Genomic DNA, 27,152 nt, shown 5'->3' on the forward strand with positions numbered 1-27,152 from the left:
TTTCAAAGAGTTCAGTAATACACACCAGGTGTATGGTGCATACATGCATATTGCCTTATATACATCCATTAGCAGGTAAACACAGCTGCTCCTTTATCCAATCAGATTTATCCACCAAGACAAACCCAATAAATAAATAAACATTAAAATAAAAGGATAATGGAGTTGCATATCTGCTGGATGTGATTGTGCTAGAAAATTCATGGCTCAAGAGTTGGGAGTTCGCCTTGTAATCGGAAGGTTGCCGGCTCGAGCCCCGGCTTGGACAGTCTCGGTTGTTGTGTCCTTGGGCAAGACACTTCACCCGTTGCCTACTGGTGGTGGTCAGAGGGCCCGGTGGCGCCAGTGTCCGGCAGCCTCGCCTCTGTCAGTGCGCCCCAGGGCAGCTGTGGCTACAATGTAGCTTACCATCACCAGTGTGTGAATGTGTGTGAATGGGTGGATGACTGGATATGTAAAGCGCTTTGGGGTCCTTAGGGACTAGTAAAGCGCTATATAAATACAGGCCAGGCCATTTACCAATTTATCCTTTTATTTATTTTGTATCATGGATACATACCTGTACCATATATATTGTTTTGTTTTTTTTAACTTGTACCTTTTGCACAGGTTATCCACAGAGCACAATAAAGATGTTGGTAAGTATTTGTTTTAAGCAAAGAAAGTTACTGCAGTTTCATTGTAGTTTTTGGCCTTCTGAAGTGAAGACTCTAAAACGTCAAATGTTTAGTTTATTTTAATTAAGCATTCGTTTTTAAATGAACGACAACTAGTGTGTCCCGAAGGCAAATATATATATATGTGTGTGTGTTTGTAGGTATCTGTGGACATGAAAAACGTTTTAAGATAAGATAACTCTTTATTGTCATTGCACAGTCATACATAGTACAGTAGTACAATGAAATTGGAAATTTTAATTGTCTCCTGCACAAACTAAAGAATTTTCTATTTTTGTTTTCATTTAAATCTACATTTTTAAATTTCTGTTTGCGTGTTCATTAATCTGGACAGCCCACGTAGGTCTCCTGACCCTGACTTGAACCCCTGCAGCGTTAATAGCCTGTACAGCTAGCACGGGGCGTGACGCGCAGGTTAGGTTACCTGTTGTGTATCGCCGCATGCCCGGGACAGCTCCTGAAGTACTGAGTGAAGTGGTCCTAATTCTCGGCTCTTATTGGTTACGAGATAGACGGCGGACTCCTAGAGACGCCGTTGATTCGTCGGTTCACCCGCTCGTTCAGCGGATTTCCTTCACAACAGAGAGAAAGCTGCAGCAGAGCCGGTGAGCTCAATGTCACCGGGTACGGGAGAGGATGGATTTGGGAGCAAGGTCGGTATACATTGTCGCCACGGGCCCATGAAGATGCTCACCCAAGTAAGACCGATTCTCACATGCAGCATATCCGTTCTTTTGGGTTTTTGTTACGCTATTCTTATGATCATAAGCCTTGGGTAAATGAGAACTGGCCTGCTGCTTGTAGATATCGCTATCATTGAACGTAAATACTCAGTCATTAGCTAATGCTGTTTAAAATGTTTCCTCGATAAGTGGGTGTTGTTTGAAAACGTTGCCAACAAAGATGCATTTAAAAAAAAAAAAAACCTACATCGAAACCTCAGTTCTGGCGACCCAGCAGAGCTTTATCTCGTTTTCTCTGAGGGTGGTTGGCTAGAGCCCCTACAGTGGACCCAGATTTTACTGCACTGGACTTTAATCTTTTCGTTTTACTTGTTTTTTTGTTGTTGTTGTTGTTTTTTTTTAATTCTGTCACGTATGCACATGCATTCAAAGTTAAAGCCACCAACCCCGCTTGTTGGGGGTTGCACATTTATGCATGAAACCTACAAAATGCAACACTTAACTGGAGATCCACCTAAACTCTGTTCAACTTCTCATACCGCTTTTGACCGGGCTCGATTACATCGGGCTCGGAATGAATAAAGTCTGGCTCTAACACCTGTTGGTTTTTACCAGTGTGTTATGACGAATGCCAGTCATTTCCCCCAAATTCACCTTTTACATCATCATCTCCCTCTGTGGTAAAGGCTTGGGAGCACTGCTTTGCTTCCTTATAGCCTGCTCTACTGGTTTTCCTGCATTAATAATTTAAAATCTTCCCTCCTGTCATGTCATAAGGAAATGATATGAAATTAATAAGTAATACTTTTTGACTTTTTGGTTTGCCCCAAGGAGCAAATACATGGAAGATGTGAAAAGTTAAGAAAGTAATCTACACTGCATTATGCTGTGTTTTGCACACTTAAACATGAAGCTTAAACATTTTTCTATCTTATAAAGGCAAAAGGAGGAAAATAGCCTTCTTGAGTTAATTTTATCTCCACTTGAAGCAAAAAAAGTTCTAAAATTATATTTCTTTTCATGATCATTCAGTCAGTGAACATGAAACATTGTGCTTCATGTGTCTTTCTTTGATGCACGCCTCTTTGATGTGCTGACAGTGAATAACATGCAAACTCAGACGGCTCTTTAAAGCCAGAAACATTAACGACCGAATAGAATTTAGATTTGAAGCACCAGATGCAGGATATGTTGTCCGCAGCATTGTCCTGTTATTGTGTTCCCCTCTAATGATGTCATGTTGACTTTGGTTAAGGCTCTGTTGCTCACCAAGATGTACTTGAATCTGCACAGTGCTGTGTATTGCCAGGCTTAGGGAATAGTAGCTCAGGTGAGTCATGCTGCATAACAAGAAAAAAGAAAAACATTTTTAGCATTTAATCACAGGAGCAGAAAAGTATATGCGGAAACCAATTAAGCAGCGTCTTTGCAAAGCAACTTTGTCAAAGTTATTTCCTTGTAATAAGTTGCTGTGTATCCTTTGAAGCCTCTGCCACTGTGCTTTGGACTGTGTGTGTAAATGTGCGTCAGAGGAAAGGGATTTAGAGGTCACTCTGGTTTTCTTTTCCTTTCTTTCTTTTTTTTTTTTTTTTTTTTTTTTGAATTGTGAAATATTTGCCCCATAGATTCCAGAGAGGCCTGCTTCTCTGTTCCTAGGGCCCATGGTCCCCATTGTTGAAACTCTTTCACTGTTGAGCTTTTCACTCTTGTCAGCTGTGCGCCTCTGTTAACACACTGGGGAGCTTTGTGTGGGGTGAGCTCGCTGTCTGCACATGTGTATGCTTTCACGTGCATGTGCCTGTCCGAGCAAAGAGTCTGTTAATGTGCATGTGCACTCAATGAGAGAAAATGAGATACAAGCGCGGGTGAACTGAATGAATGGAAAGTAAAGTGAGGGGTTTTTCAGAGAGGAGGAACTCTTTTTCATACAGCAGCTTTGTACCCTTCTTAAGTAAAGACACAAACAGGCATTTTTGCAATAGGAACCATAACAGATGGAAAGAGCAAGTAAATCTTGATCCACAGCTGCTGTGGATGGGCTCTTGTGTTTTCCGTTGTTGGAGCGTCTGAAGAGGCTGCTGATGCTAGCAGAGTGATCAGCAGCCGGCAGACCCTACTTCTTCCCTTTAGGGATCTTGAGACAAGTGACTGGCTGTCTGGTGAGTAAAGAAGGACTCACACTTGGCAGAGCTGATTGTGTTTGCTTATGAACGCCCAGCTGTTTGCAGTCTTATACACTTTCATACATTTCTATTATTTGTTTTTTACATTTGGTGCTTCAAACAAGTGAAGATTGCATTCAATATTAAGTCATAGCATTAACTGTATGGGGAATGCAACTAATTTAGAATTTAAAATATTTAGCATTACTTCCTCAAATAACTCAATGAGGAAAATAACATGAAAATAACTCATAACACCTTAGGTCTGTTAGTTTTTCTCATTATCAGTAACTTTCTTTGTTACATGGACAAAAATATAAATTTTTTTATTGCAATATTTCATTTTTCAACAACTTTTTGCAGCAACAGTACCTCAGTGCAATCTGAGTGGAATCCCAGTGCATTCACCACCGTGAACGGTTCATGAATCCGCTGTTGTGCACGTGTTGGTGTGTTTATGTCTTTCAGTCTGCTCATATACACGATTAGCACGGGTACTCGCAGGCTCAGTGCAACTGTAAATATGACACTGTGTACTCTCTTCCTTGAGGAGATCCAGTTAATGCCTAATCCTCAACCCTACACAAACACGTTTGGTCAGTGTTCATCACTAAGCAACCTGCTAGATGTGTTATACAGTGGAAGCCGAGGACAAAGCAATCTCAGTAAATACCCATTTATGGACCTTTTCTGAAGATACTCTAAACTCAGTTGCTATCAGTAGAGCCAGTGTAGTTTACCAGTTGTTTTACTCAATATGGCAAATGTTTCCCTGATTATTACATCACGTTTGAGACTATTATAGTGTTTGTAATGTTAAGAAATGGAAACATGTCTGTATTTGCATATATTCAGACATATTAATCAATCCTGTTCATTCAGGAATATCCTTAAAGAAAATGTCTGGACAAAAAACTGGTAATAATGGTGATTGGGGTACCAAAACTTTCCATGCTCTCCTTCATTGTTAACCAGTTTATCTCATGCATGGCTGTCCTTTAGTGTTTTTATTTACTCACATAAAAGGCATGTATTCGGCACATGTTGCTTTGTGCTATAAAGCGCGTCTCTCCTCCCTTAGCAAGTCCTTTTAGGCTGCCCTAGATCAATACGCAGATATTCATGGTTCCATGGCAGGAAGGTGTTTGAAAGCTGGAAGACTCTAGGCCTCACAAAAGAGAACCGCTTTGATTCTCTGGCGAGCCTTCAACACAGATTCATTCATTTTAATATATGGACAGTTGATGGAGAGCCTTTGAAAGCTCCATGATACACTAACCGTTTCTGTTCTTTCCTTTACGTACGACTTATTACTATTTGTTATGCCAGCACAAATGTTTTCTTTGGGCACAGTTTAATTAGTTTATTGTTTATTAGTTTGTTCAGATGCACCAAGCCCATCGGGCCGTAGTGTTGATATACAGGGATTTTGTTAAAAACAAAACAAAGCAGTCAAACGGGTGTAAATTGTGGATTTACCTGGATAATTGGAGTCTTGGTGAGTGTATGAGACCAGTCCGGTGTGTGTGAGACTGAATCTAAGTATTATGCCCATGGTTGCTGTAACAAAAGAAATTTAACACCCAATTTGAATTTGTGGCTCATTCATATATATATATATTTTTATTGTTTTGGCTAACAGTGGAAGAAACCTCATCAATTATTGTTGGTTAATTGATTGTTTGGAGTCTCTCTCAGATATATACAGGGAGTGCAGAATTATTAGGTAAGTTATATTTTTGAGGAATAATTTTATTACTGAACAACAACCATGTTCTCAATGAACCCCAAAAACTCATTAATATCAAAGCTGAATGTTTTTGGAAGTAGTTTTTAGTTTGTTTTTAGTTTTAGCTATTTTAGGGGGATATCTGTGTGTGCAGGTGACTATTACTGTGCATAATTATTAGGCAACTTAACAAAAAACAAATAAATACCCATTTCAATTATTTATTTTTACCAGTGACACCAATATAACATCTCCACATTCACAAATATACATTTCTGACATTCAAAAACAAAACAAAAACAAATCAGCGACCAATATAGCCACCTTTCTTTGCAAGGACACTCAAAAGCCTGCCATCCATGGATTCTGTCAGTGTTTTGTTCTGTTCACCATCAACATTGCGTGCAGCAGCAACCACAGCCTCCCAGACACTGTTCAGAGAGGTGTACTGTTTTCCCTCCTTGTAAATCTCACATTTGATGATGGACCACAGGTTCTCAATGGGGTTCAGATCAGGTGAACAAGGAGGCCATGTCATTAGTTTTTCTTCTTTTATACCCTTTCTTGCCAGCCACGCTGTGGAGTACTTGGACGCGTGTGATGGAGCATTGTCCTGCATGAAAATCATATTTTTCTTGAAGGATGCAGACTTCTTCCTGTACCACTGCTTGAAGAAGGTGTCTTCCAGACAGTAGGCAGTAGGACTGGGAGTTGAGCTTGACTCCATCCTCAACCCGAAAAGGCCCCACAAGCTCATCTTTGATGATACCAGCCCAAACCAGTACTCCACCTCCACCTTGCTGGCGTCTGAGTCGGACTGGAGCTCTCTGCCCTTTACCAATCCAGCCACGGGCCCATCCATCTGGCCCATCAAGACTCACTCTCATTTCATCAGTCCATAAAACCTTAGAAAAACCAGTCTTGAGATATTTCTTGGCCCAGTCTTGACGTTTCAGCTTGTGTGTCTTGTTCAGTGGTGGTCGTCTTTCAGCCTTTCTTACCTTGGCCATGTCTCTGAGTATTGCACACCTTGTGCTTTTGGGCACTCCAGTGATGTTGCAGCTCTGAAATATGGCCAAACTGGTGGCAAGTGGCATCTTGGCAGCTGCACGCTTGACTTTTCTCAGTTCATGGGCAGTTATTTTGCGCCTTGGTTTTTCCACACGCTTCTTGCGACCCTGTTGACTATTTTGAATGAAACGCTTGATTGTTCGATGATCACGCTTCAGAAGCTTTGCAATTTTGAGACTGCTGCATCCCTCTGCAAGATATCTCACTATTTTTGACTTTTCTGAGCCTGTCAAGTCCTTCTTTTGACCCATTTTGCCAAAGGAAAGGACGTTGCCTAATAATTATGCACACCTGATATAGGGTGTTGATGTCATTAGACCACACCCCTTCTCATTACAGGGATGCACATCACCTAATATGCTTAATTGGTAGTAGGCTTTCGAGCCTATACAGCTTGGAGTAAGACAACATGCATGAAGAGGATGATGTGGACAAAATACTCATTTGCCTAATAATTCTGCACTCTATGTATGGATGGATGGGCTGCTAAATTATGCACCTGAGTTTGCTTTGAAATAATACATGGTTAGATATAACATATAGTATCTAAGACAAAACCATTTTTTGGACTCAGTTTGGTGAAATCAAGGTTTATTTATAGCGCAGTTCTGAAACAACTCCAGATTTACTCCAATTACTATTCACCAAATTCTGTCATTAAGTTATTTTATCTGCCAGATTAATCACTGTAAAACAGACATTTTATTTAACTTGCGCCTTGCCAATCGGATTCGCCTTTTCTTTTCCATCTCACGGGACATTGTTAGACGTGTGTTCCCAGAGCAGTACACAGTTATCACCTAATTACACTCTTTTGCACTCCCACACCCCACATCAAACACAAACAGCAGGAGGTGTGACATACTGCAATGAAATGATCAAGGTTAGTCATGCAGGTATTTCAGGTTGTGAGTGTCTTCTTCATCGCAGAGAGTAATGAGTATCTCAGATTTGTTTATTCTGGCTCTCCTAGCAACCCCAGCCTGCAGCACATTTGGAGCATGAGTCAAACAGCAGACGAAGTAGGAGCTTCTGCGCACATTAACAAGCTCTCAAGAAGATACTGCACAGGTACATTTGTGTTATCCTTTTAAAAACAAACTTAAGATGGAATCTAGAACAAATGTGTTTTTTCTGGAGACGCTTGATCCATATAGAGAGTAGAATACTGCATGCATGTTCTTAGGTAGGTAAACCAACATTAAGCAAAAAAAGGCACCAAAGTAAAAGAGGCTGTCATGAGCTTTGATATAGACAGAAAACATAACATAGAAGACGCTTACTTTTATGTCTGTCTTTTCCTTCATTACAGGTAACCACTCCATGGCTGCACCCTGACACTATCATCTGTTCATCCCCTCTGCCCCAGCCTGCCCCCTCTTATCCAGCTCCTCTCCCCTCCTCCTCACCCCGTGGCCTATTTATACCCTGGAGACTCGAAGCAGTCTATTAAAGCCCACGGACCTGTTCAGAAAAAGACTCCAGTAAGCCTAAATTCCCCGTTTATCTTATCTCCGTGCTCGTCACCTTTTCCTGAACATCCGTAAGTGAGGAAAACTAAAATATCAACAAGTGCTTTAGCCTTCAGATTACAAGCTGCAAGGACAGTTTAAGCTACAGCAGATTTTTGGAAATTCTGGATGAAGCATGAGCCTTGGACCCACTGATTTTTTTACTCATTTAGTAGAAAAGCAGTCTTCCAAGTTAAACCATGCTTATTGGCTCACTTGTCTATGTGACTTTGGTAGATTTCGACAAGAACACTAAAGGACTTACTTTCTAAATGGAAAAGGATCACACATTCAAAGGTAAGTCAAGGCTTCTGTCGCATGCAAATTTGCTTTATCAGTTTTCATATCGAATCCATCATAGTACAGCAGAACCAGGATAGTAGGCTATAAGCATAAATTCAAAATTGATACTATCGTGCATACGTTTCGCGTTCTCATTTCACGTCACGCAGATTATGTCTGCAATAATATTATTGCTGTTGTGAACATATTGTAAAAGTGTGGAACAAAATTTATTGTTAATCTGCTAATAAAAATAGAGCACATATTGAAGTGGGCATCACATTTATGATATATTACATGTATTTTACAGTTTTAGGACTGGAGACACAAACATTATAGTTATCATAAGAGTTTAATCGGCATTTAAAAAATTACTTTGAAGGTGATTCTGTTAAGAAAAACGGGGTATTCAAAATGTATTAAGAAAAATTTATTTTTTAAAAACGACTTTTTTTTTTCTTTCATATTCTGTATCCAGTCTTGTATCAATTCCTGCTATGAACTAAGCCCAGACCGCCTTGTGTGTCACCTGCAGGATGACTGCAGTCTACCCCTCTGAGAGTAGCCCGGACGGAGCTGAAGCTGGGACTCAGACAGCAGGCTCTAAGGGGTCAGGAGCAGGAGGAACCACTGGGACCAGCTCAGTAACTGGGGTCAAGAGCGCGGATTCTCATGGAGACTCGATCCGAGGTTCCATTGGAAGCACGGTGGCCTCTACTAGTAGCAGCCAAAGGAACGCCCGCTGGAGCCGGCAGGACAGCTCTGACATAAACACAGATGATGAAGGAGCCACCGTCCGCCGCCTCACTCCCCTGGAAAGGCTGAACCTGGATATGTGCCAGGATGAAAGGTATGGTGATTGTAAGTTACTTGTTATATTTTTCATTGTGGGTTTTTTTTTCTTTTTCTTTTTTTTACTTGCCAAATTGTGAAAATTGGTGTTAAATGCTTTATTATCTAAACTGCTGGCAGGTTGGTCCGTGAGCTAACAGTGGGCAGAAGAATCGGCTTCTACAAAATTCATGGAGAGCTCGGGTGTGGAAATTTCTCCCATGTTAAGCTGGGAATTCATGCTCTCACCAAAGGTAAACCCCACTGTGAAACGAATGGCAATATTTACAGACATTTGCACAGCGTCACATAAAAACATCGCCTAAACACATTGGAATAAAAAAAAAAAAACACGACGCACAAGCTTCCTTTTATTACGGTGGCTTCTTATTAGACTTAATAAGTTGGGTGATAACCTGTTTCCATTAATGGGCTGCAACACTACCAAATGTGTGCTTATAGCAATTTACTAACATGGCGATTTGTGCCTGGCCAGGGGGCTGATTCAGCCACAAAGAGACAGACTGTCTGCTGCCCTTGAACAGATGGATTGATTAGAGATCTCCAGTTTCCTTAGCGACGGGTAAAATTGCCGCATGCCTCATCAAAGGCTACAACGACAGAGGAAAATTAGTGTAGCTTTGTTTGTCTGTCTGCGTGTGTGTGTTTGTGTGCGTGTTCATGCATGGATTTTTTTTTTTTTTTTTTTTTTTTTTTTTACCATTTAAGGTTTTTAAGGCGTTTTTACTCTGTGGCTGGCTCTGGTTCTGTGTGTGTGTGCGCAATGTTTAGGTCAGTGGTGTCATTTAGTCAAAACACAAAATGAGCTGCAGTGCATTTTAAATGCTCCTATTGAAAGCTATGTCACAGCTGAAAGAGAGTCTAATGCCAGCCTTAATAATGCATACTGTAGAACAATTAGATATCTCAACACCATTTTGCCACTTAAGAACTTTTCTGTATTCAGTTACCTGAGGTCTACTTTATGCATCTCTATGAATCATTTAACGGAACACAGCCAAGATATCAGTTTTTCAAAATTCAGAGTGCATTTGATCATTGTAAAACTGCATTTATTTATTCATTTTTAAATTTGAATTTTGATTTTTAACAGCGCAGCTAATGTAGCACTCTATTCCAGTCTTTTTTTTTTTTTTTTTTTTTTTTAACCCTTTGCCATCCTCGGTGTGAGCCTACATATCTACTGAGACTTGGAGTAATTTATGACTGTCTAAGAAAATAAATCATATGACCCCCTGGAAGAATATAATCATGAAAATTTAGTTCAGGATCAGCAAAACTTTCATCTCAGTTATCCAGACCAGAGTGTTGTTTGAACTGCTAAGTGGAACCAGGCTTACAGTGTCTATCATCAGTCTACAAAAGATTTATGTAACAACTAATTTAAAATTTATTAGAAAAGTGATTAAAAACTCAACCTTTTTTTTTTTTTTTTTTTCCCCTGTGTCGAGATGTATTATGTGTACAGCAATCAGTGACCAAATGTCTCCTTTTGCATCACTAGACAAAGTGGCCATAAAGATCTTAGATAAGACCAAGATGGATCAGAAGACCCAGCGGCTGCTGTCCAGGGAGATCTCTAGCATGGAAAAACTACACCATCCCAACATCATACGCCTCTATGAGGTATTTTGGACTTTCAAGTGTCTTTCTAATGCCATTGTGCTTTTTTTGATCATTAAATCTATCCGACATCAAGTACTTTTCTGCTTATGTATTCTAACATATGTAGTTGCACTGTATGTGTTTAGGTGGTGGAGACTTTGTCACGTTTGCACCTAGTGATGGAGTACGCAGGCGGAGGGGAGCTCTACACCAAGATTACTACAGAAGGAAAGCTTTCTGACACTGACAGCAAGTTTGTCTTTGCTCAGATTCTTTCTGCTGTTAAACACATGGTCAGTGAATTTACGTTTATATTAAAATTGTCTGATAATATAAAATCTTGATAGTCGTATAACTTTGACATCTATAGTGCTGCCTGTTCTCTGCTGCTACGGTGACCTGAATAAGCCAGTGTGTTCATCTAATCCTCTAACCTATTAAATCTCATATGACAATTTCTGTCAGGGCTGAATGTTTGCACAATAGCTGTGTAATGATTCATTACTTGTAACCAGCACTTTCACTCTTTTCATGTGCACCGCATTTAGATTTTAGTCATTCATTCTCTCTCCATCTGCAGGTTGTCAAAGAATAAAAATAGATGAAAAAAAATATTGCATTGTAATATTTCACTAGAATATTTAATATGTGGAAGAGCAGTTCACATGCTGACACAGATCGACGGAACTATAGTTGCAGCTGCCATAACTAATTCCTACTAGACAAAATAATTAATAAAGATCTGTTCTTGATATCAGGATGAAATATCCAAGAAGTAACAAGGAGCAAAACATGTTTTTTTTAATTCGAGATAGACGCGATGCTTCTGCTGCTGTTTTCACTGTGTCAGGTTACATGAACAGAGGTGGCAAAAGTACAGACTTTCTTTACTTAAGTAGAAGTACAGATAACGACAAACACTCAGTCCTTCCTCTATAGTTAGATTTTCGATTCTCATATAATATGATCTTCTTTTTGTTCTCCCACAGCATGAAAATAACATCATTCACCGTGACCTGAAGGCAGAAAATGTCTTCTACACCAACGGCTCTTGCGTGAAGGTGGGGGACTTCGGATTCAGCACACTGAGCCGCCGCGATGAGACACTCAACACATTCTGTGGCTCTCCGCCATACGCTGCACCTGAACTCTTTAGGGATGAGCATTATGTTGGCATCTATGTAGACATCTGGGCCCTAGGGGTGATGTTGTTTTTTATGGTGACAGGCACAATGCCATTCAGGGCGGACACTGTGGCCAAACTAAAGCGATGCATCATGGATGGGGCCTACATCATTCCCTCTTGGGTGCCAGATGCATGCCAGAAGCTAACCAGGGGACTCCTCCAACCCATACCAACTGACCGCTGTACAGTGGAGCAGATGATGGGCTGCGAGTGGTTGCTCCCCGTGGACCTCCCGCACGCCATGGAACCCTTTAAACTGGATCCATCCTACCTCGCAGAGAGTGATCCATCAGATCTCACTGAGGAAGAGATGGAGATAAAGTCTTCGCTGGAGGCACTGGGAATCACCTCGGAGCACATCCTGAACAACCAGGGCAAAGACTGCAGGAGCTCCATCACTGGTGTCTATCGGATTCTGCTACACCGTTTTCACAAGAGACGGGTTGTCGAAAGCATTCCTGTGGTAAAACAGGCAGTCAGACCCACAGCAACAAGTAAAAAAGAACGGCTAAAAGTGTACCGCAGTTTACGGCAGACATCTAAACTCTGTGCAATTCTGTGACAAAATTCTTTGCTCTGGAAATTTAATTAAGTTATGGACTTGGATGCATGGATTTATTACAAATAAAAAATTAAAACAAGAATATTTTCAGTCCAGTAGTATAAATTGAAATTATGGTATATAACCCCACTCAAGTCCTAAAATTGGTCTTTTCTTATGTCTCTGTAGCTATGTTGCTGCTGTCCTCGTCTGTTTTTTTTCTTGCAGGGACAGGAAATCTCAAGAAATTTGAAATGTTCTGAAATCTCATTTATCCAAGTCAGCATAGCAATGATTAGATGGCATGCAGAACTTATTATTTGGGTCATGCAGGCCATATATTTCTAATTCACACTTGGCCTACGCTTAGTTGTGTTGTAACAACAAGCCCTATGAGAATCACTGTAGCTTATTTTTTATGAAGAGACATAAATCCACAATATTTTGTTGAAAAAGTGGCGAAACATGCAGTATCTACACAAAATGTGTTTATGTCTTAAATGTTTAATTGCACTTCTCCTCGATGCCTTAGTTTTTTTTTTTCATCTGTTTATGAAATCAGACAGCCTGGTTTCATTGTACTCCTTAATGCTTGTGATGAGATAGTAAGTAGAGATTTTACATCTTATATAATACGTCTCTATGAGATGTCCCTGTTCTTAGACTGGCTGACCTCGGTATTTTCCCTGTGGCCTGAAAAAATCCACTAGATGACATTAAGCTATGAAGACCAACTAACAGTTAGTAGTTCACATGGCAAAATAAAATTTCAGTTTTGAATGAAACGATTCTGGTAAGAGTTTGAATCTATTTGTCTTTTTATGATTCCGTGTCCATGCAAATGTGCTGAATGAAATAAATTTAAAACTAAAAATGCTGCTTCGTCTTCTTGATGTTAAAATTATTTAGTGTGTGTGTGTGTGTGTGTGTGTGTGTGTGTGTTTTATAGCTGTAAATCCAAACAGACATTATACGCAGTGAATTCATATCATTATAAAATAAGTTGCTAACATGCATTGTTGGCTAATTAATTTTTATTTAATTTATAATTATATATTTTTACCTTTTGACACCTATTTATTATTTATTGTTATTTATTTGTTATGTATTTGTATTTATTTTTAACACCGAATTTTACATTTACCAGATTTATTTATTTTTCTATATAATAATTCCTGGTCTATTTATAACATGATCCATACATTAGCTTAAAGAAAGCAGTGCAATTATCACGTACCGGAGATACAAAACTAACTCTATTTCCCAGAAACACCAAAGAAGACCACGTACTCATTTCCGCCTTTACGTGATGACGCAATTTTTGCCTCGTTGGAAGGTGGTTTCAGTAGGAAGCGGTCTGACGGTATACAGCGGCAGCTGAAAAAACACGAGTAGAGTAACCAAAAGACACTCGGACGCACTCACTCGAATGGTATTTCGTCTCTTGCCATCAAACGGTAAGGAAATTAATGCCAATCTTACCAGTTGTTGATGTTTCCCTGTGTTTTTAATGATACAGGGGACCACGCCCTCAGCAGAAAAAGATTATAACAGTATTATAAGGCTAATGTTAATGCTAGACCGGAATGCTGCTGATTCCTCGATGTTGGCCTAAGAAGACGTTTCCTGCCTTTTGACGATGATTACACTTTTGAGCTTCTTAAATTCATAAGCAAAAAAAAAAAAATCACCTACGCAAACTTCTAGCTTAACTAAGTCATTTCGTTCATGTATAAAATGGCTAATATAAATATCAAAAAATTATTAGTAGTATTATTTATATTATTGAATACCAGCACCCTGCATTCGGCGCACAGCCATTTTCAAAACCTCGGCAAACTGCAGCGTTCAAACAGTCGTTTCACGATATTGGATAAACTAAAAATTATGCAGCTTATTTATTTTGACACTTGATATTGCATTCAGACCCCGTGACAAAGGCATGGGGGGCGGGGCTTACTATAGGATGAGGTCATGATAAAACCGTGGCGCTGATGCAATAAGAGGCTACTATACGTGTTACCGGCCCCTTGTCAGGGAACTACATCTGCTTTTCATATACTTACACGGCTGACATGCATTCAATACAGCTATGCACCTGCAGTCTCCGCGTGGAGGCTAAGGCAAAGTACAGAGCAGCATCCAGTGGATGGTTACTGGACCGTCACGGTGCAATGTACCAACGCTGATGTATCAGGCGCACTTTGACCTGTTATAAAAATCGTAGTATTTTGTTGGGTATCAGCACTTTTACACAGCAATCAGGGAAGGGAAGTAATGACATGAACTTTAATAAGCAAGCTAAGTCACGTGGCTACAAACCCCCAATAACAGAGAGATTCATGGGTCATTTAAAAACGGTTTGATCCATTAGAAAACATAATGATTCAATTGTAGAATTAATTGAGCCTCAATTTAAAATCATTTTAGGATCATAAAAGAAATTCCAGTAGACTTATAAAATCCTATAGAATTTTATCCTATTAAAGCCAACCATCCATACTCCCTTCTTCTGCTTATCCAGTTCAGTGGTGAGGTCAGGGTACACACTTGACAGGCTGCCAATCTGCCACAGGGCTAACACATAACCATTCACACCTGTGGCCTATTTAGAACCAGTTAACCTAACCCAAACTCCTAACTAGGTGATCGCACAACTGAACTGTAATACACTATGAACTTTGCTGTTCTCAATATTCCAGACAGTGATGTTATACTTCTGTTTTAGCAGCATAACTTCTATATACATTAAAATGTTATTATTACCAGATATTAAATATGCTATCCTCTGTATTTTGTTGTTTATCTGCAGATGTCAATAGCAGAAGATCTTCCGGACATGGATGGAGCAGACCTGTTTGGACTGCTGTTCCATGATGGAGAGAATGGATCCACTGAGCCCTTCTTTCCTGATGGGAATGGGCTCATTGAGTCATGGCTGTCTGAACAAGATGTAAGAGGAAGTTAATGTTGTTAGTGAAATTGGTTAGATGGCGGTTTAATGCATTATCTGAAGTAACTAGGTGCTAAAATGAGTCATGCTTTGGAAGCAGTAATATAAACATCTTTGAGTCTTAATACCAGATGTACTACATGGTAATACAGCTTCTTAAAGCCTAACAGTCTTATATGTATGTGTGTGTGTTTGCTTTAGAATTTAACACACCTTTGTCTCCCAGATGCTGCCAGACATGGATACTGAAGATTTTCTATCCAGCTTGTTAGATGGAGAGGACAACACGGAGACCATCTCTCCCTCCCATTCTCCACTGGGCAGCGACAGTGGCATTTCAGACGACAGCAGCTCCGGGGCTGGAAATAACAACCATGTTGGATGCCCCAGTCCTCATAGCAGTGATAGTGATGTTGTGCCCAGTCCCAGCTACTCCCAACCGAGCCCGGTGCACTCCGACCTTGCCGTGACTTATTCAGAGGCACAAACAGAAAGCTTTGAGGCCTTAACAGTCCAAGCAGATCACAGCTACTCTCTGCTGCAGAGCGGAGGGAGGGATATGGACGTGCTGCAGAGTGTGAGGGCAGAGAAGCCAGATACAGATGTCTTCATTGATCTGGGTATTTATCATTTATTGAAGAACTACTGAAACTTTAACATTTTATTTTATCTTAGAATTTCAAATCTCTTAAAAGGAACATGAGATGTGGTCTGTGTGGAATTTGTGGGGGATGGAAGATTTAAATGACTAGTCTTCCTCTCACAGATGACCTTGTGACTGAGGCGATGGAGGAGGATGTCAGCAGTGAGCTGCCTTGCACTTTGGCCATAGAGGACTCGGTACAAGATACAACAGAGTCCATCAAAGAAGACCAGGTCAGTTTCTTTTGCTATTCTTATGCCAGACCAGAAGACCAAAGAGACTGTATTTGATGTTTTCAGTGATGTTTGACACATGTTGTTAACGAGATAAGAACACACAGAAAATTTCTAAAAGAAAAACTTTGTATTTCCCTTCTTTAGTTCCAGTTTAAAGAGATTGTGCTCACTGAGGAGGAGAAGCGGCTTTTGGCAAAAGAAGGAGTAACCATTCCCCAACACATGCCCCTCACTAAGGTAATTTTCACTTCAGGTGTTTTTGATATCTCTTTAGTTACATACTTACTTTGTTGGGTGCATATTAAATTGGTCTTTCTGTGGCACAGCTGCTCAAAGCTGTTTTATACACATCGTCATCTGTCTTGTGAGCGTGGTGATTGAAAGCCTGCTCTGCTCTGCGTAACAGGCAGAGGAGAGGACTTTGAAGAGGATCAGAAGGAAGATCCGCAACAAGCAGTCTGCTCAGGAGAGCCGCAAGAAGAAGAAGGTGTATGTTGATGGACTGGAAAACAGGTGAGATACAAATGATAAATCAAAATCTTTAATATAATCTTTAATATATATTATTATTATTATTATATAGTCACTGACTCCAAGGATGTGGCTACATTGTTTTGTAATCAGTTTCAGAATATCTTAATTATCTAAATATTTTGACTGACTACAGTGGAACCCCGACTTACGAATACCCCAGTTACGAAGGCACTTAACGGCAATATTTCTGCCCGTGTTACGGCAAAATGCCCACGTAACAAAATCTGCTGGCTCTGATTGGCTGAGCCCAGAATGCCCAGAATGCCTTCCGAATCATGTGACAATCCCTCGGCTTTCGTACTTGTGCTTCGCTGTTCCACTTGAACGACGTATTGTTGTTGCAGTTAGCAATTAGCCTATAGCCTATTGTTCACTCAAAAGGCGCGATGGGTACTTCGACTTACGAAAACTTTCGACTTACGAAAAACCCTCAGGAACAAATTCATTTCATAAGTCGGGGTTCCACTGTATTTCATTTTAAGCTCTCTTGTTTTAAACTTCAAGATTTTTATCAATATATTGATTCGTTTATGGCAGGACAGGATGGTATTATTGATAATGGTAGACAAGGACTTGTTTGTGTTGTTGTTGTTCTTGGCCAGATAAAATCATGGTCAATAAATTCTCTAATTGACTAAAATCAAATTAGAAGAGAAGAAAAGATTTTTAATATAGAGCAAACACTTGTGTGTCTGATTCTTGATAAATGCTAAATGATGAATTGATTTCTGTCACAGGGTGGCCATCTGCACTGCACACAACCTGGAACTACAGAAGAAAGTCCAAATGCTTCAGAAACAGAACATGTAAGAAGCCATTTCTTTGCTTCTGGGTTTTTACATAGTCGGGTCAAGCTTCTGAATCAGTTACATTGAACACGTCCTCTTGTTTTTGTTTGGTTTTTGTAAATAAACAGGTCGTTGATTGAACAACTGAGAAAACTTCAGGCTATAGTGAAGATGTCAACCATGAAGGCCAGCACAACCAGCACTTGTGTTATGGTAAATTGGCTTTTTTTTTTTTCTCAGTGTGAAGGTCTTTGTCACGCTCTGCTATTTTTCTCACTTTTTCATTGGACTTTCAGGTTTTCCTGCTCTCCTTCTGTCTGATCATCTTCCCATCAGTCAATCCGTTTGGTGGAAACACCCAAACAAAGGAGCTCTACACGCCCTCCTCAAGTGAGTTGTATATAAATATCAAGTCTGTCTTTTATTATATTTCAGCTATCCTTGCTGTACCTTAAGATATGCATGCTTTAGTTAATAAGATAGCTGATTTCATAAATGAAATTTCCGGCAGTGTCGCCTAACCTTTGTAAACTATCTTTTCAATCATGACTAACAGTCGTCTCCAGGAGCCTGCGATCACTGCCAGCTGAAAGCACAGATGCCGTATCCTCCTCTGAGGCCAAAGAAGGTTTGTTAGTTCACCAAGTAGAGGTGGATAATGTTAAAGCCATCTTTGCGGGCGGTCAGAAGAATCACACTCCTGACTACGAGAGGGTGGAACAACCTGATTCAGAAACAGGCGTCAACAGCAACTCTTCGGCAGACTTCCCGAGTCCTGCTCAGGCAGCAGAGATGAAGCAGGGGCCAGCCGGGGCATTACAGGAAGGATCCATCAATGGTGTAGTGGCGTCTGCTGTCGCATATAATGCAAAAGCTTCCAAGGACGCCTGGATAGACCGGAATCCTCCGTCTGTCATATTACAGCAGCACCGCTCTGATGAGATGTAGTAAGGACATGTTGTTCAGTATAACCAGCAGAGGGAGCTGTATTCCTAATGATTTGGGTGCCAGAGGGAACATTAATATTAAAAAAAGGGAGAAGGGAATAATGCAGTTATTCTTCCAGATATAAGATCCATCTTTTCGTCCATGCTTTTCCCTTCTGAAAGTCTTCTACTAGTTACTTTATTTGCACTTTGTTCTTGTTTCCCTTCTCCAGCGGTCAAAAGAAACTGGGGAGATATTTTCATATTTCAAAAGGACATTGCAGAGATTAAACAAATGCCTGCATTACTAGAGGGCACATGCTACTGAGTTAGCACTGAGAGCTGTCAAATTATCGTACAACATGTTGAGCTTTGCCTAAATTTGTGCATTTATTCACCAGCACAGGAATAATTGAAGTGAATGGGCAGTAGATTACTTAAAGACAGACATGAATTGATGGCCCGACTGTCACTAAATCTTGAGTGAGTTTATCTGAAAATGTCCAGCAGATCTCAGTGCTAACAAATGCTGCTTATCAGTGACTTCCCAAAAATCATACTTATCATAGCCATAGTAAATTATTATGAAAAGTAGTCTAGTCGTTTGTGCTGCAAACTAGTCAGCAACGTTTATGAAGTAGTAGAAGATAGAGTGCTTGATTCTCATAAAGCTTGATCACCGTGGTTGTTTGACCACAGTAATGCTTAAGCCATTGCAGGACATTTGGCCATTTTAAAGACTTGTAAAGTTTGTCATTATCTCCCTTGTAACAAGGGTATCCATGCTCCTTTTAATTTGTGAATGCTTTGTTTTTATGTTGTACAGTAAAGCGGCGCAAAATGTGATAAAAGAACCTGAATCCTGGACTTAACCGTTGTTGGCTAACCAACTCTGCCCCTGCGATCTTCTCTTTTATAACTTCGCTGCACAATTCTTACCTTCGTAAACTTGTCTGGAATATGTTAGCACACGATGAGCAGAATGAGGGGTTTGACTTATTTGCTCAGTAAACTTGCAGTAAATATTGCTCCAAAATGTTATGACCTGTTTTATCAGTGATGCATTTTTTATTTTTGTGTATTTTTTCTTTGTTACTGTTGGTATTGTAAATGGTATCGAGGCTACTTTTTGTTATACTTGACAGGCAATGAGATTTTAAATGTTAATCACTTTGAACAAAAAGCACTGGCATTTGGTGTAGTCCAAGAATGACATGTAAATATTAAAAAAAGTGATTGTAGCTCTTTATGTACATTTCAACACTTTATGTATAAGACATGTCTGAACAACTATAATAAACTTTTTATATGTCAGAGTAAATCATCATCCATGTCGTTGATGCAGAGATGCAGATGTGAAAAAGAAAGTATACTTTCTGAAGTCTAAGGATTTATGTCTCGGGACATCAAAAATGCAGAAAATGGATGGAAAGGTAATCATGGGAAATAAGAGGGTAGGTAGCAGCCAAGTGCTGCTAATTGCATGCAGTTGATTGACTGATCACGAGCAAGTTTGACCACTTGAGGTCATCCAGGTGTGTTTTAACACAATATCAAAGAAGAAAACCAAAAGCAATGATCTTAAAAGAACACCTTCTGCTGCCTCTGCTGAAAGCCTCTTCTCTAAGAAACAACATGGCAGGACAGCCAGGGGTAATGATTTGGATATAACCACAGAACCAGTCACCTTTAAGTCACTGAGTTAGCCGTGAACTCTTTTGTATACTGAAGTACTCTAGAGACAAATCTGAGGCCACCTGACTGACAGCTATAGCTTGGATGAAACTGGGTCATGCAAAGGAATAATGGTCCCAAGCACAACAGCAAATCTACAAAAGAATGGCTGAAAAAGAAAAAAGGATAAAGGTGTTGCAGTCCAGATCCAACTACAATGACGTGGTGGGAACCTAAAGCGCAAAAAATGCCTGCAAATCTCAACAAACTGAAGCAATGTTTGTGAAGAAGATTGGGCTTAAATTCGACCACATTGATGTCAGAGGCTGATACAGAAAACAGTTATGTAAAGTCATTGCAACTAAAAATACTGAATCATACGGTGTATGTAGATTTTGGACACACACACACACACACACACACACACACAGTTAAATAGCGTAATAAGACGTGTTGTTCGTCTGAGGAAGGATTTAAATATTTTTAGAAACTGGTAAGCACCAGACGGTTTTTTTAACGTCCTGATAGTAAGACTAAGACGTAAACAAGGGTTGTGAAAAAAAGCCTGCTACCAATTCTAGTCAACCCACTTACAGGAGATGGATTTATTTAATATTCTCCACTCACTCTATCCAACTTTTCTGCAGGTGTGCTGTGCAATTTTGCAGCCACATTGGCAGAGAAATGAGGACTTGCAATCTCACAGTTATAAACTCTCACTGGAATTGTTTGCCACACCTTTTAACATAGTCAGGTGTTTTCCTCGAGATCACATGAGAGATATTTCTAATGTATTCTCCAGTGGGGTTTTCACAGGCACTCTGGAATTCCCCCTATTGTATAACCTTATCCAAATCGTCTGACCTGTTTATTGTTTGTCTTAACAGACCACTTTATTGATTTATATGTGAGTAAAATGTGAATTTATGCATGGGTAATCCTGTTCTAACTTTATATTATGTAAATGTACCTTTTATTATTTCTTTCTTTTTTTTCCCACTTGCAAATCTCTTGTTTTTGTATCCCCTTGCTATTCCTGCTCCATGACTGGAAAACAGTATTTGTCTGACCTCAGCTGTGTGGAGGGTAACAGCACAGAGACTGGTTGGTGACTCACCATTGTAAGGCTGGAATCATGAGTCATGTGGCTTATTCAACATGTTGAGACAAGTTGTTTAAAGGACACGCCAGCAGGTGGAGGTGTAAATCCAGATTTGTGACACAAAGCCCTCTGTTTGCTGCGGGCCAAGTTTGTTTTCATCAGTTGACTGTGTAGGCTAGATTAGGTTAAAGGTCATTCCGTTATCATGTAGGCATTTTTTTGCGTCCAAACAAATGTCAGCTTGGCTTATTATTTGACTCACCATTTAACATGAAACAGATCATGAAAACAACCTTTAACAGAGCGCGTTATTCCTGTAATTAGGCCCATTTGTGGGCACGTCTCACTTGTTAAGAAGATATTAGACCTCATAGATAGATAGGAGAAGTTGTGAAGTTGTGAGGTTTTTGGTAATTCATTCACATTCAGTGCTCATTAACTGCTCACACGTGGACAAGTTCAGACAACAACCCAGTTACATGCACGGCCTCGCTGTGGTCGCAACATCTGTCGGAAAAAAGGGACTGATGATGAATGTAAACACGTGCTTATCCCACCGATAAGATAAACTGACCAGAAAAGGCGCGGCTGCGACGCGTGGCGCTTTTTTTGGGAAGGGCCCGTGCGCATCTGTCGGGCATCTGGCGCAGGGCACTGAATAGATCTGGGTAATAAAACACGCAGGACGCACACACATACTGATCCACATCCCCCAGCGCCATGGAAAGTCCGGAGACAGGTGGAGGGATGTAGTGATGTTGTGTGGCGGAGCTGCACTTTACCTCTGTGCAGAAATGCCACGCGCCCCAGACAAACTGTTTAAGCCTTTGCTTTTTCAATAGGCGAACAAAATCTGGCGTGTGGCCATAAGCTGGTTGGTCAGTCCCACAAAACACATCGCCACCAAGAATTCTAGTCCTATTCGGGTCAGGACAGGCTTGCAGATTTTCCTTCCGGGGACATTTCGGTAACTGCTGGGCAGACTGTAAACACATGAGCACGTTGAGTAACAGGTTAGTAGGGTATGACGCGCCAAGCAGGTGCACCAGGAACCGGCTGTTTATTAAGAGCAATGGAAAGCTGCACAAGGAAAGTTCGGATAGATGATATATATAAATATTTCCCCAGTGACTCTCCAGACTGGGGAAATCCGCTACTCCGATAAAGGATTGTTCCAGAGTTTATCACACATCAAATTAATCGTCGCTACAGTTTTAATGCGGCTCACCCACAGAAAAAAGATCTGCCAATTTTCCCTCGGCTAATCCGCACACTCAGTTCTGTTGTCACCTGTAGGATAGTCTGAATTCTTCTATGCCCACTGTGGAAAAACACGAGGCGTAATAGTTACATAATTCCAAAAACCGGGGATGTTGCTACGAAATGGTAAATAACGCCTCTGCAAACTATGATAATAATAATAAATAAAAGAGAATCTCTTAGAATGTCTGACTGTGTATGTGTGACTTATATGTTTTCTAAATATCATAAACATGTCATCGTGTCCAGGGGCAAACTGAAGCCACAGTGGTTCAAAACAAAACAATGTTGTTTGCAATGACTGTGAAAGTTCATCGTAAACATCACTTGTAGTTTTTGCCCTTAGTGGTGATGCTGGATGTTGACAAGAAAAGGAGAAATCGGGAGTGGGTGGGGGGGATTTCTTGAAAGGTTGTAATCTTGCCCCACGTGGGGTTGTCAACAAGCTCAGTTCGACTGCTCGGGGACTTTTTTTTTGCTTTCCTCACCAAAGCTTCTCTGAGCCAATGGTAGGAGACAGGATCGGAAAGACCGCCCCTTGCCGAGAAACGACGCCAAGTGCGGTATAAAGCCACCCACAGACTGTTCCGAGCTCAGAATAACGCAAGAGACTACACAGACAACTACACAGCCTTTTCTTAACACTGCAACATCCCGATCGCGCTTGGATTATAACTATGACTCTGGAAGAGATTCACGGACAAGAGAACACAATGGAAAACGCTGATAGGTGAATATTTTACTCATCGATACAACGCTATTTAAGCTCCTGGATTAAAGCGTTGTAGCTGTTATTTTTGGGGAGGGTAATGTGATCAGTGTGCTGATGATGTATTTTTCTTTGTTAAGGGTGCAAAGTGCAGGCGCAGCCCTGGAGGAGCTGCTGATCGCTGCTAAGAAGCAGGACTACCTGACAGTTGGAGTTTACGAATCTGCCAAAGTCATGAATGTGTAAGTATTGCATTTCGTGCCACTTTCAGTTACATTTGCCCTTTAAAAAACAGAAAAGAAAAAAAAAGTCGAGCACACGCACAGCAGGATATGCGCTAATCACCTTTCTTGTCTTTCCTACAGTGACCCAGACAGCGTGGCGTTCTGCATTCTCGCCACCGATGAGGAATACGAGTGTGACATTGCTCTTCAGATCCACTTCACTCTCATCCAGGCTTTCTGCTTTGACAACGACATCAACGTGGTGCGTGTCAATGATATCGACCGCCTGGCCGACCTCGTGGGTGCCGATGAAACCGGCGAGCCCAAAGACGCACACTGCATTCTTGTCACGGTACGTTCCCACTCAGTTAGGAGCTGGTAGCCAGTGAATCATACATGCATCACTACCGTGTCTGACTTTCTTTGCATGTCTTGTAGGTGTTGCCACTTTTGTGACTCTAAATATCTCCCTCTTTTACAATTACAGAGCCCTAGTGCAAACCCATGGAAAGACCCTGCTCTGGACAAGCTGAGTGTATTCTGTGAGGAAAGGCGCAGTGTGTATGACTGGGTGCCCACTATCACACTCCCAGAGCGCTGAAGTGACACCCCCCTGAAGTTGCTTCACATGATTATGATGATGATGAAAAGAAAGTCAAGGAGCTGAGCTTCAGCTGGGGGCCTCATGCCTTTCTGCCTCACATGTCTGGATTAAGAGGCTGTGGCTGTAACTCCCCCCTTCTGCAAGAGCACACTCTTCCAGTGCATCCTGGGTGAGCCCGTTGGTTCTGGATTACCCTGTGCAAGGGTTCAGACCTCATGTGTGAACTTGTTCAGGTGTATGTGGAGTGGACAGAACGCCTGATGGACACTGAGAATGGAGCTGGACTGTACTGCATAGTACCTTAAAGATGGCAAATGGTAACCCAGTGACTGCCCTTTAACAGACTGGCGGGACTAAGCAGAGAAGGTCACAGAGAGCGATACTGTGCAAGAGATGGACTTAAGAAAGTGGACTGGACTCGTCAGAGGGGAACAAGTCAGGTGCAGATTCAGAAGAAGGTGTCTGAAAGTGTCTAAACAAAGGACTTTTCTTTATGAGTGCAGCTGTCAGGAAGTTCTTGGAATAAGCAGAAACTGCTTGCAAATCCTGATGTAAAGCTGACACTTTTTTAATGGACTATTCAGTTTTCTTTCACATATGCAGACAGAGCAATGCAGTATTGATTTGTGTTGTACTGACTTGAAATGCTTTGTGAATAAACATTTGGAATCAAACTCATCTTCTCAGAAATCTCATTTTCTCCTTTACATTTAGCTACACAGACATTAACTAACACCTAGGGTGCCACATAATGTGGGGCGTCATGGCAGACTGCAGTGATGCAGAGGTATCAGGAAAGTGTGGTGCTACTGGTTACAACTCTGCTTCACAAGAAGCTAATCGCACAATGTGGGTGGAAGGAAAGTAAAGATCAAATGATTAGGTGGCTGAGAGGGAGAGAGTAAATGAAGAAAAGGGAAGCTAAAAGTTATAATGTAATGATGATTGAGATGTGGGTTTTTTGCAGGCACTGACCTTTTACTGCTGATAGACTAGCTGCCTTATAGCACAGTGCACAATTACTTAGGCTGGAACTGAAGCCTGTGTGTGCGTGTGTGGCTAACTAATAGGTCAGTAGACAGTGGAGTTAGTTGTAGTTTTGTACATTCAAACAAATTTGTTACAAATTAATTTAACATCACTCTTCTCATGCTTGATTTTGATTTTAAAAAAGTCAATTTTCAACAACGTAGAACTTATGCATAATACACGGTAACAAATCTAGGGAAGGTCTTCCTATTCCTGCAGCCACGTGCACACACAGCCATGTGCACATTGAAAATTATACCGAGATGAGAGCTGCAGCTGAATGAGGGTCAGCAGATCAGCAACGGCAGGTATGGGGAAGTGTGTGAGTGCTGCGGTCAGCTCAGAGCTCAAGCTGACAGTAAAAGGTAGCCCACATCAAAGAGAAACCAGACTTCAGAGGAACTCATTTCGATTTTCTTGGCAGCAACTCAGTCGCCAGCCAACCGCTGGTCATTCTCTGCATGTGTACTCGCATGAGCACACAGGTGCACACAAAGCATGAAGCAAAACAGGCTACTGCATGTGCACAATCTTGCACAAAGTTGTGCTCAAGATCATGCATAGCACACATGCACACACAACCAAAGGATGCTGTGTTAGACAGATGTCAGGTGATTGCTCAGTGTTCTCAGAACAGAGGAAGGTTCACTCAGTCAGAATTAAAGAAGAAAAAAGAATGCAGGCTTGTATCTGGGGGACTTTCCATGGGCTTTAATATCTGCACTAGTAGGCATATGGGAGACATGGGAGAAATTACCATAAATGCTAAATGATAAAAACTAGTCATTTTATTGCATGTGCTGTCAAAACTGTAGATTGGGACTTAACAGGCTTGTGGGACAACAATATGAAGACTAATGTGGTTGGTGATCACTTGTTGTCTGTGGTTGGTGTGCATTGGATTCTGTGATTAAACATGAAACCTAATCATATCTGAGTGAGAAATGATTGTCCCTACCTATAAAAGTCCCAGCCAAGTCACAGGTCAGACGAGGAAACATGTAAAACATTTAGAAAATAATGACAGAGCCCTGAAAAAATAATTCCATTTTTTTCTTTATTTTGCACACCTTTCCAAAAGCCTCCAAAAGATTTGAGGCTTTTTGTCCAAACAGGTCAGTGTTCTTTGTGGAGCCCTCTTTGTTTTCTGCAATGAAAAAAAAAAAAAAAGCCGTAGCAACAGCAGACACAGTTGTGTCTAATCTTGACCTGTTTTTGCAAAAAGCAATATTTAATGCCCCAGATAAGACCTATTTTATCAAGAATATAAATGTTGGCCTGAGTAAACAAAGTGTTGTGTTCGTATAGCAGTCACAATTAAGCACTTGGAGCATTGTTGACTAAATCCTTGACCTAGTTTAGATAGAAGTTGGTATAGATCTGATTTTTCTTTGTGCTCTCTAAAACATGCAAGTATGCCTATCTCAGGCCTATATACAGCAATAAACATGCCTATATTATGCATAATATAGGCCTAATTCCTTCAACTCATACAAGCACTATGCAAGACTAGAAAACAGCAACATGCTTGTATTTATTCTGCATTCCTTTTGGGTACAGGTATAATATGTGCTACAAGAGAACAAAAAAACTAGCTGCTGGAAAGGACTTCTTGTCTCTCCTGCTGCTATTTGCACGATAGTAACAAACATCTTCTCCCTGTGTTGGCTGGGGTGCCAAAAGCCTGGAGCAACAGTCCAGACTGCTGAGGCAGCCGACTGTCTGCACAGAGTCTGAGCCAGAGATCTAGAGCCACGATAGACTGAAAGTGAGGCAATGAGACCAGACAGATGTAGTCTAACTTGGGAATATTAGTGTTTTCAGCTGTGACACAGAAAATGGTAAACAGAGTAGTTTGAGTAGTAGTTTGCTTTTTAAATTATTTTAACTCCAGTGAGACTATTCACTGGACTTATTCTACACGAGGGCACAACACTTAGCCAGGAAAGACATTTTCTCTACCTGAAACTTTTAATGCTTTTTCCAAATGTTACAAATTCCACCTTGCACTGTAAGTAGAATAAAAATGTCACATGTGTGTTTAATCTGTCCAAAAAGCTATGCACAGGACTTTTTCTGGGTCATTCCCCACAATGGCAAAACTCTAGATGCATTTTATGAAGCATAAAGCTTCAGATTGAATTGAGGTATAAAACAGTTCTATGATTTTA

General features: G+C 40.7%; 3 protein-coding genes and 1 long non-coding RNA gene across 13 annotated transcripts; 3 read left to right on the forward strand and 1 right to left on the reverse strand.

Annotated features, from left to right (window-relative positions):
• The first annotated feature begins 989 nt into the window (after positions 1-989).
• Positions 990-13,178, forward strand: nim1ka (NIM1 serine/threonine protein kinase a). 10 transcript variants are annotated; one of them, XM_004547172.5, is made up of 9 exons: positions 991-1,375; positions 3,386-3,519; positions 7,296-7,393; positions 7,635-8,130; positions 8,651-8,965; positions 9,088-9,200; positions 10,472-10,593; positions 10,719-10,865; positions 11,562-13,178. In XM_004547172.5, the coding sequence occupies exons 5-9, from the start codon at positions 8,652-8,654 to the stop codon at positions 12,318-12,320; spliced, it is 1,455 nt and encodes a 484-aa protein (XP_004547229.1). In that variant the 5' UTR covers positions 991-1,375; positions 3,386-3,519; positions 7,296-7,393; positions 7,635-8,130; position 8,651; the 3' UTR covers positions 12,321-13,178. The 10 variants fall into 10 exon arrangements, with proteins under 10 accessions (XP_076747069.1, XP_004547229.1, XP_076747068.1 ...); XM_076890953.1 differs by having other exon boundaries at positions 8,071-8,130; XM_012918086.4 differs by lacking the exon at positions 3,386-3,519 and having other exon boundaries at positions 7,635-7,806; positions 8,071-8,130.
• Positions 12,076-14,171, reverse strand: LOC143421497 (uncharacterized). Its single transcript, XR_013101165.1, has 3 exons — positions 13,782-14,171; positions 13,590-13,676; positions 12,076-12,216 (listed from the first exon to the last, which is right to left on the reverse strand). It is a non-coding gene; the product is annotated as an uncharacterized LOC143421497 (long non-coding RNA).
• creb3l3l (cAMP responsive element binding protein 3-like 3 like) lies at positions 13,622-19,700 on the forward strand. The gene is made up of 10 exons (XM_004547168.6): positions 13,622-13,756; positions 15,112-15,252; positions 15,479-15,872; positions 16,019-16,128; positions 16,276-16,368; positions 16,538-16,644; positions 17,403-17,471; positions 17,582-17,666; positions 17,750-17,843; positions 18,010-19,700. The coding sequence occupies exons 2-10, from the start codon at positions 15,112-15,114 to the stop codon at positions 18,399-18,401; spliced, it is 1,485 nt and encodes a 494-aa protein (XP_004547225.1). The 5' UTR covers positions 13,622-13,756; the 3' UTR covers positions 18,402-19,700.
• A 3,288-nt stretch (positions 19,701-22,988) lies between these two features.
• Positions 22,989-24,626, forward strand: gadd45ga (growth arrest and DNA-damage-inducible, gamma a). The gene is made up of 4 exons (XM_004547167.4): positions 22,989-23,145; positions 23,265-23,366; positions 23,490-23,700; positions 23,836-24,626. Exons 1-4 carry the CDS (start codon positions 23,093-23,095, stop codon positions 23,947-23,949), a joined length of 480 nt encoding a protein of 159 aa, XP_004547224.1. The 5' UTR covers positions 22,989-23,092; the 3' UTR covers positions 23,950-24,626.
• The last annotated feature ends 2,526 nt before the right edge of the window (positions 24,627-27,152 follow it).

The sequence above is a fragment of the Maylandia zebra genome, linkage group LG12 (assembly GCF_041146795.1).
Source record: "Maylandia zebra isolate NMK-2024a linkage group LG12, Mzebra_GT3a, whole genome shotgun sequence".
In the NCBI taxonomy this organism is placed as follows: Eukaryota; Metazoa; Chordata; class Actinopteri; order Cichliformes; family Cichlidae; genus Maylandia; species Maylandia zebra.

Excerpts from the sequence above, each read along its gene's own strand:
- creb3l3l (XM_004547168.6), top strand. The coding sequence starts at position 15,112 with ATGTCAATAGCAGAAGATCTTCCGGACATGGATGGAGCAGACCTGTTT. Across the intron at positions 16,129-16,275 it reads AGTCCATCAAAGAAGACCAG|TTCCAGTTTAAAGAGATTGT; the intron begins GTCAGTTTCTTT and ends TCCCTTCTTTAG. Across the intron at positions 17,844-18,009 it reads GCTCTACACGCCCTCCTCAA|TCGTCTCCAGGAGCCTGCGA; the intron begins GTGAGTTGTATA and ends CATGACTAACAG.
- nim1ka (XM_076890954.1), top strand. The coding sequence starts at position 8,652 with ATGACTGCAGTCTACCCCTCTGAGAGTAGCCCGGACGGAGCTGAAGCT. Across the intron at positions 8,966-9,087 it reads GATATGTGCCAGGATGAAAG|GTTGGTCCGTGAGCTAACAG; the intron begins GTATGGTGATTG and ends AACTGCTGGCAG. Across the intron at positions 10,594-10,718 it reads ACATCATACGCCTCTATGAG|GTGGTGGAGACTTTGTCACG; the intron begins GTATTTTGGACT and ends GTATGTGTTTAG.
- gadd45ga (XM_004547167.4), top strand. The coding sequence starts at position 23,093 with ATGACTCTGGAAGAGATTCACGGACAAGAGAACACAATGGAAAACGCT. Across the intron at positions 23,146-23,264 it reads ACAATGGAAAACGCTGATAG|GGTGCAAAGTGCAGGCGCAG; the intron begins GTGAATATTTTA and ends TTCTTTGTTAAG. Across the intron at positions 23,367-23,489 it reads TCTGCCAAAGTCATGAATGT|TGACCCAGACAGCGTGGCGT; the intron begins GTAAGTATTGCA and ends TCTTTCCTACAG.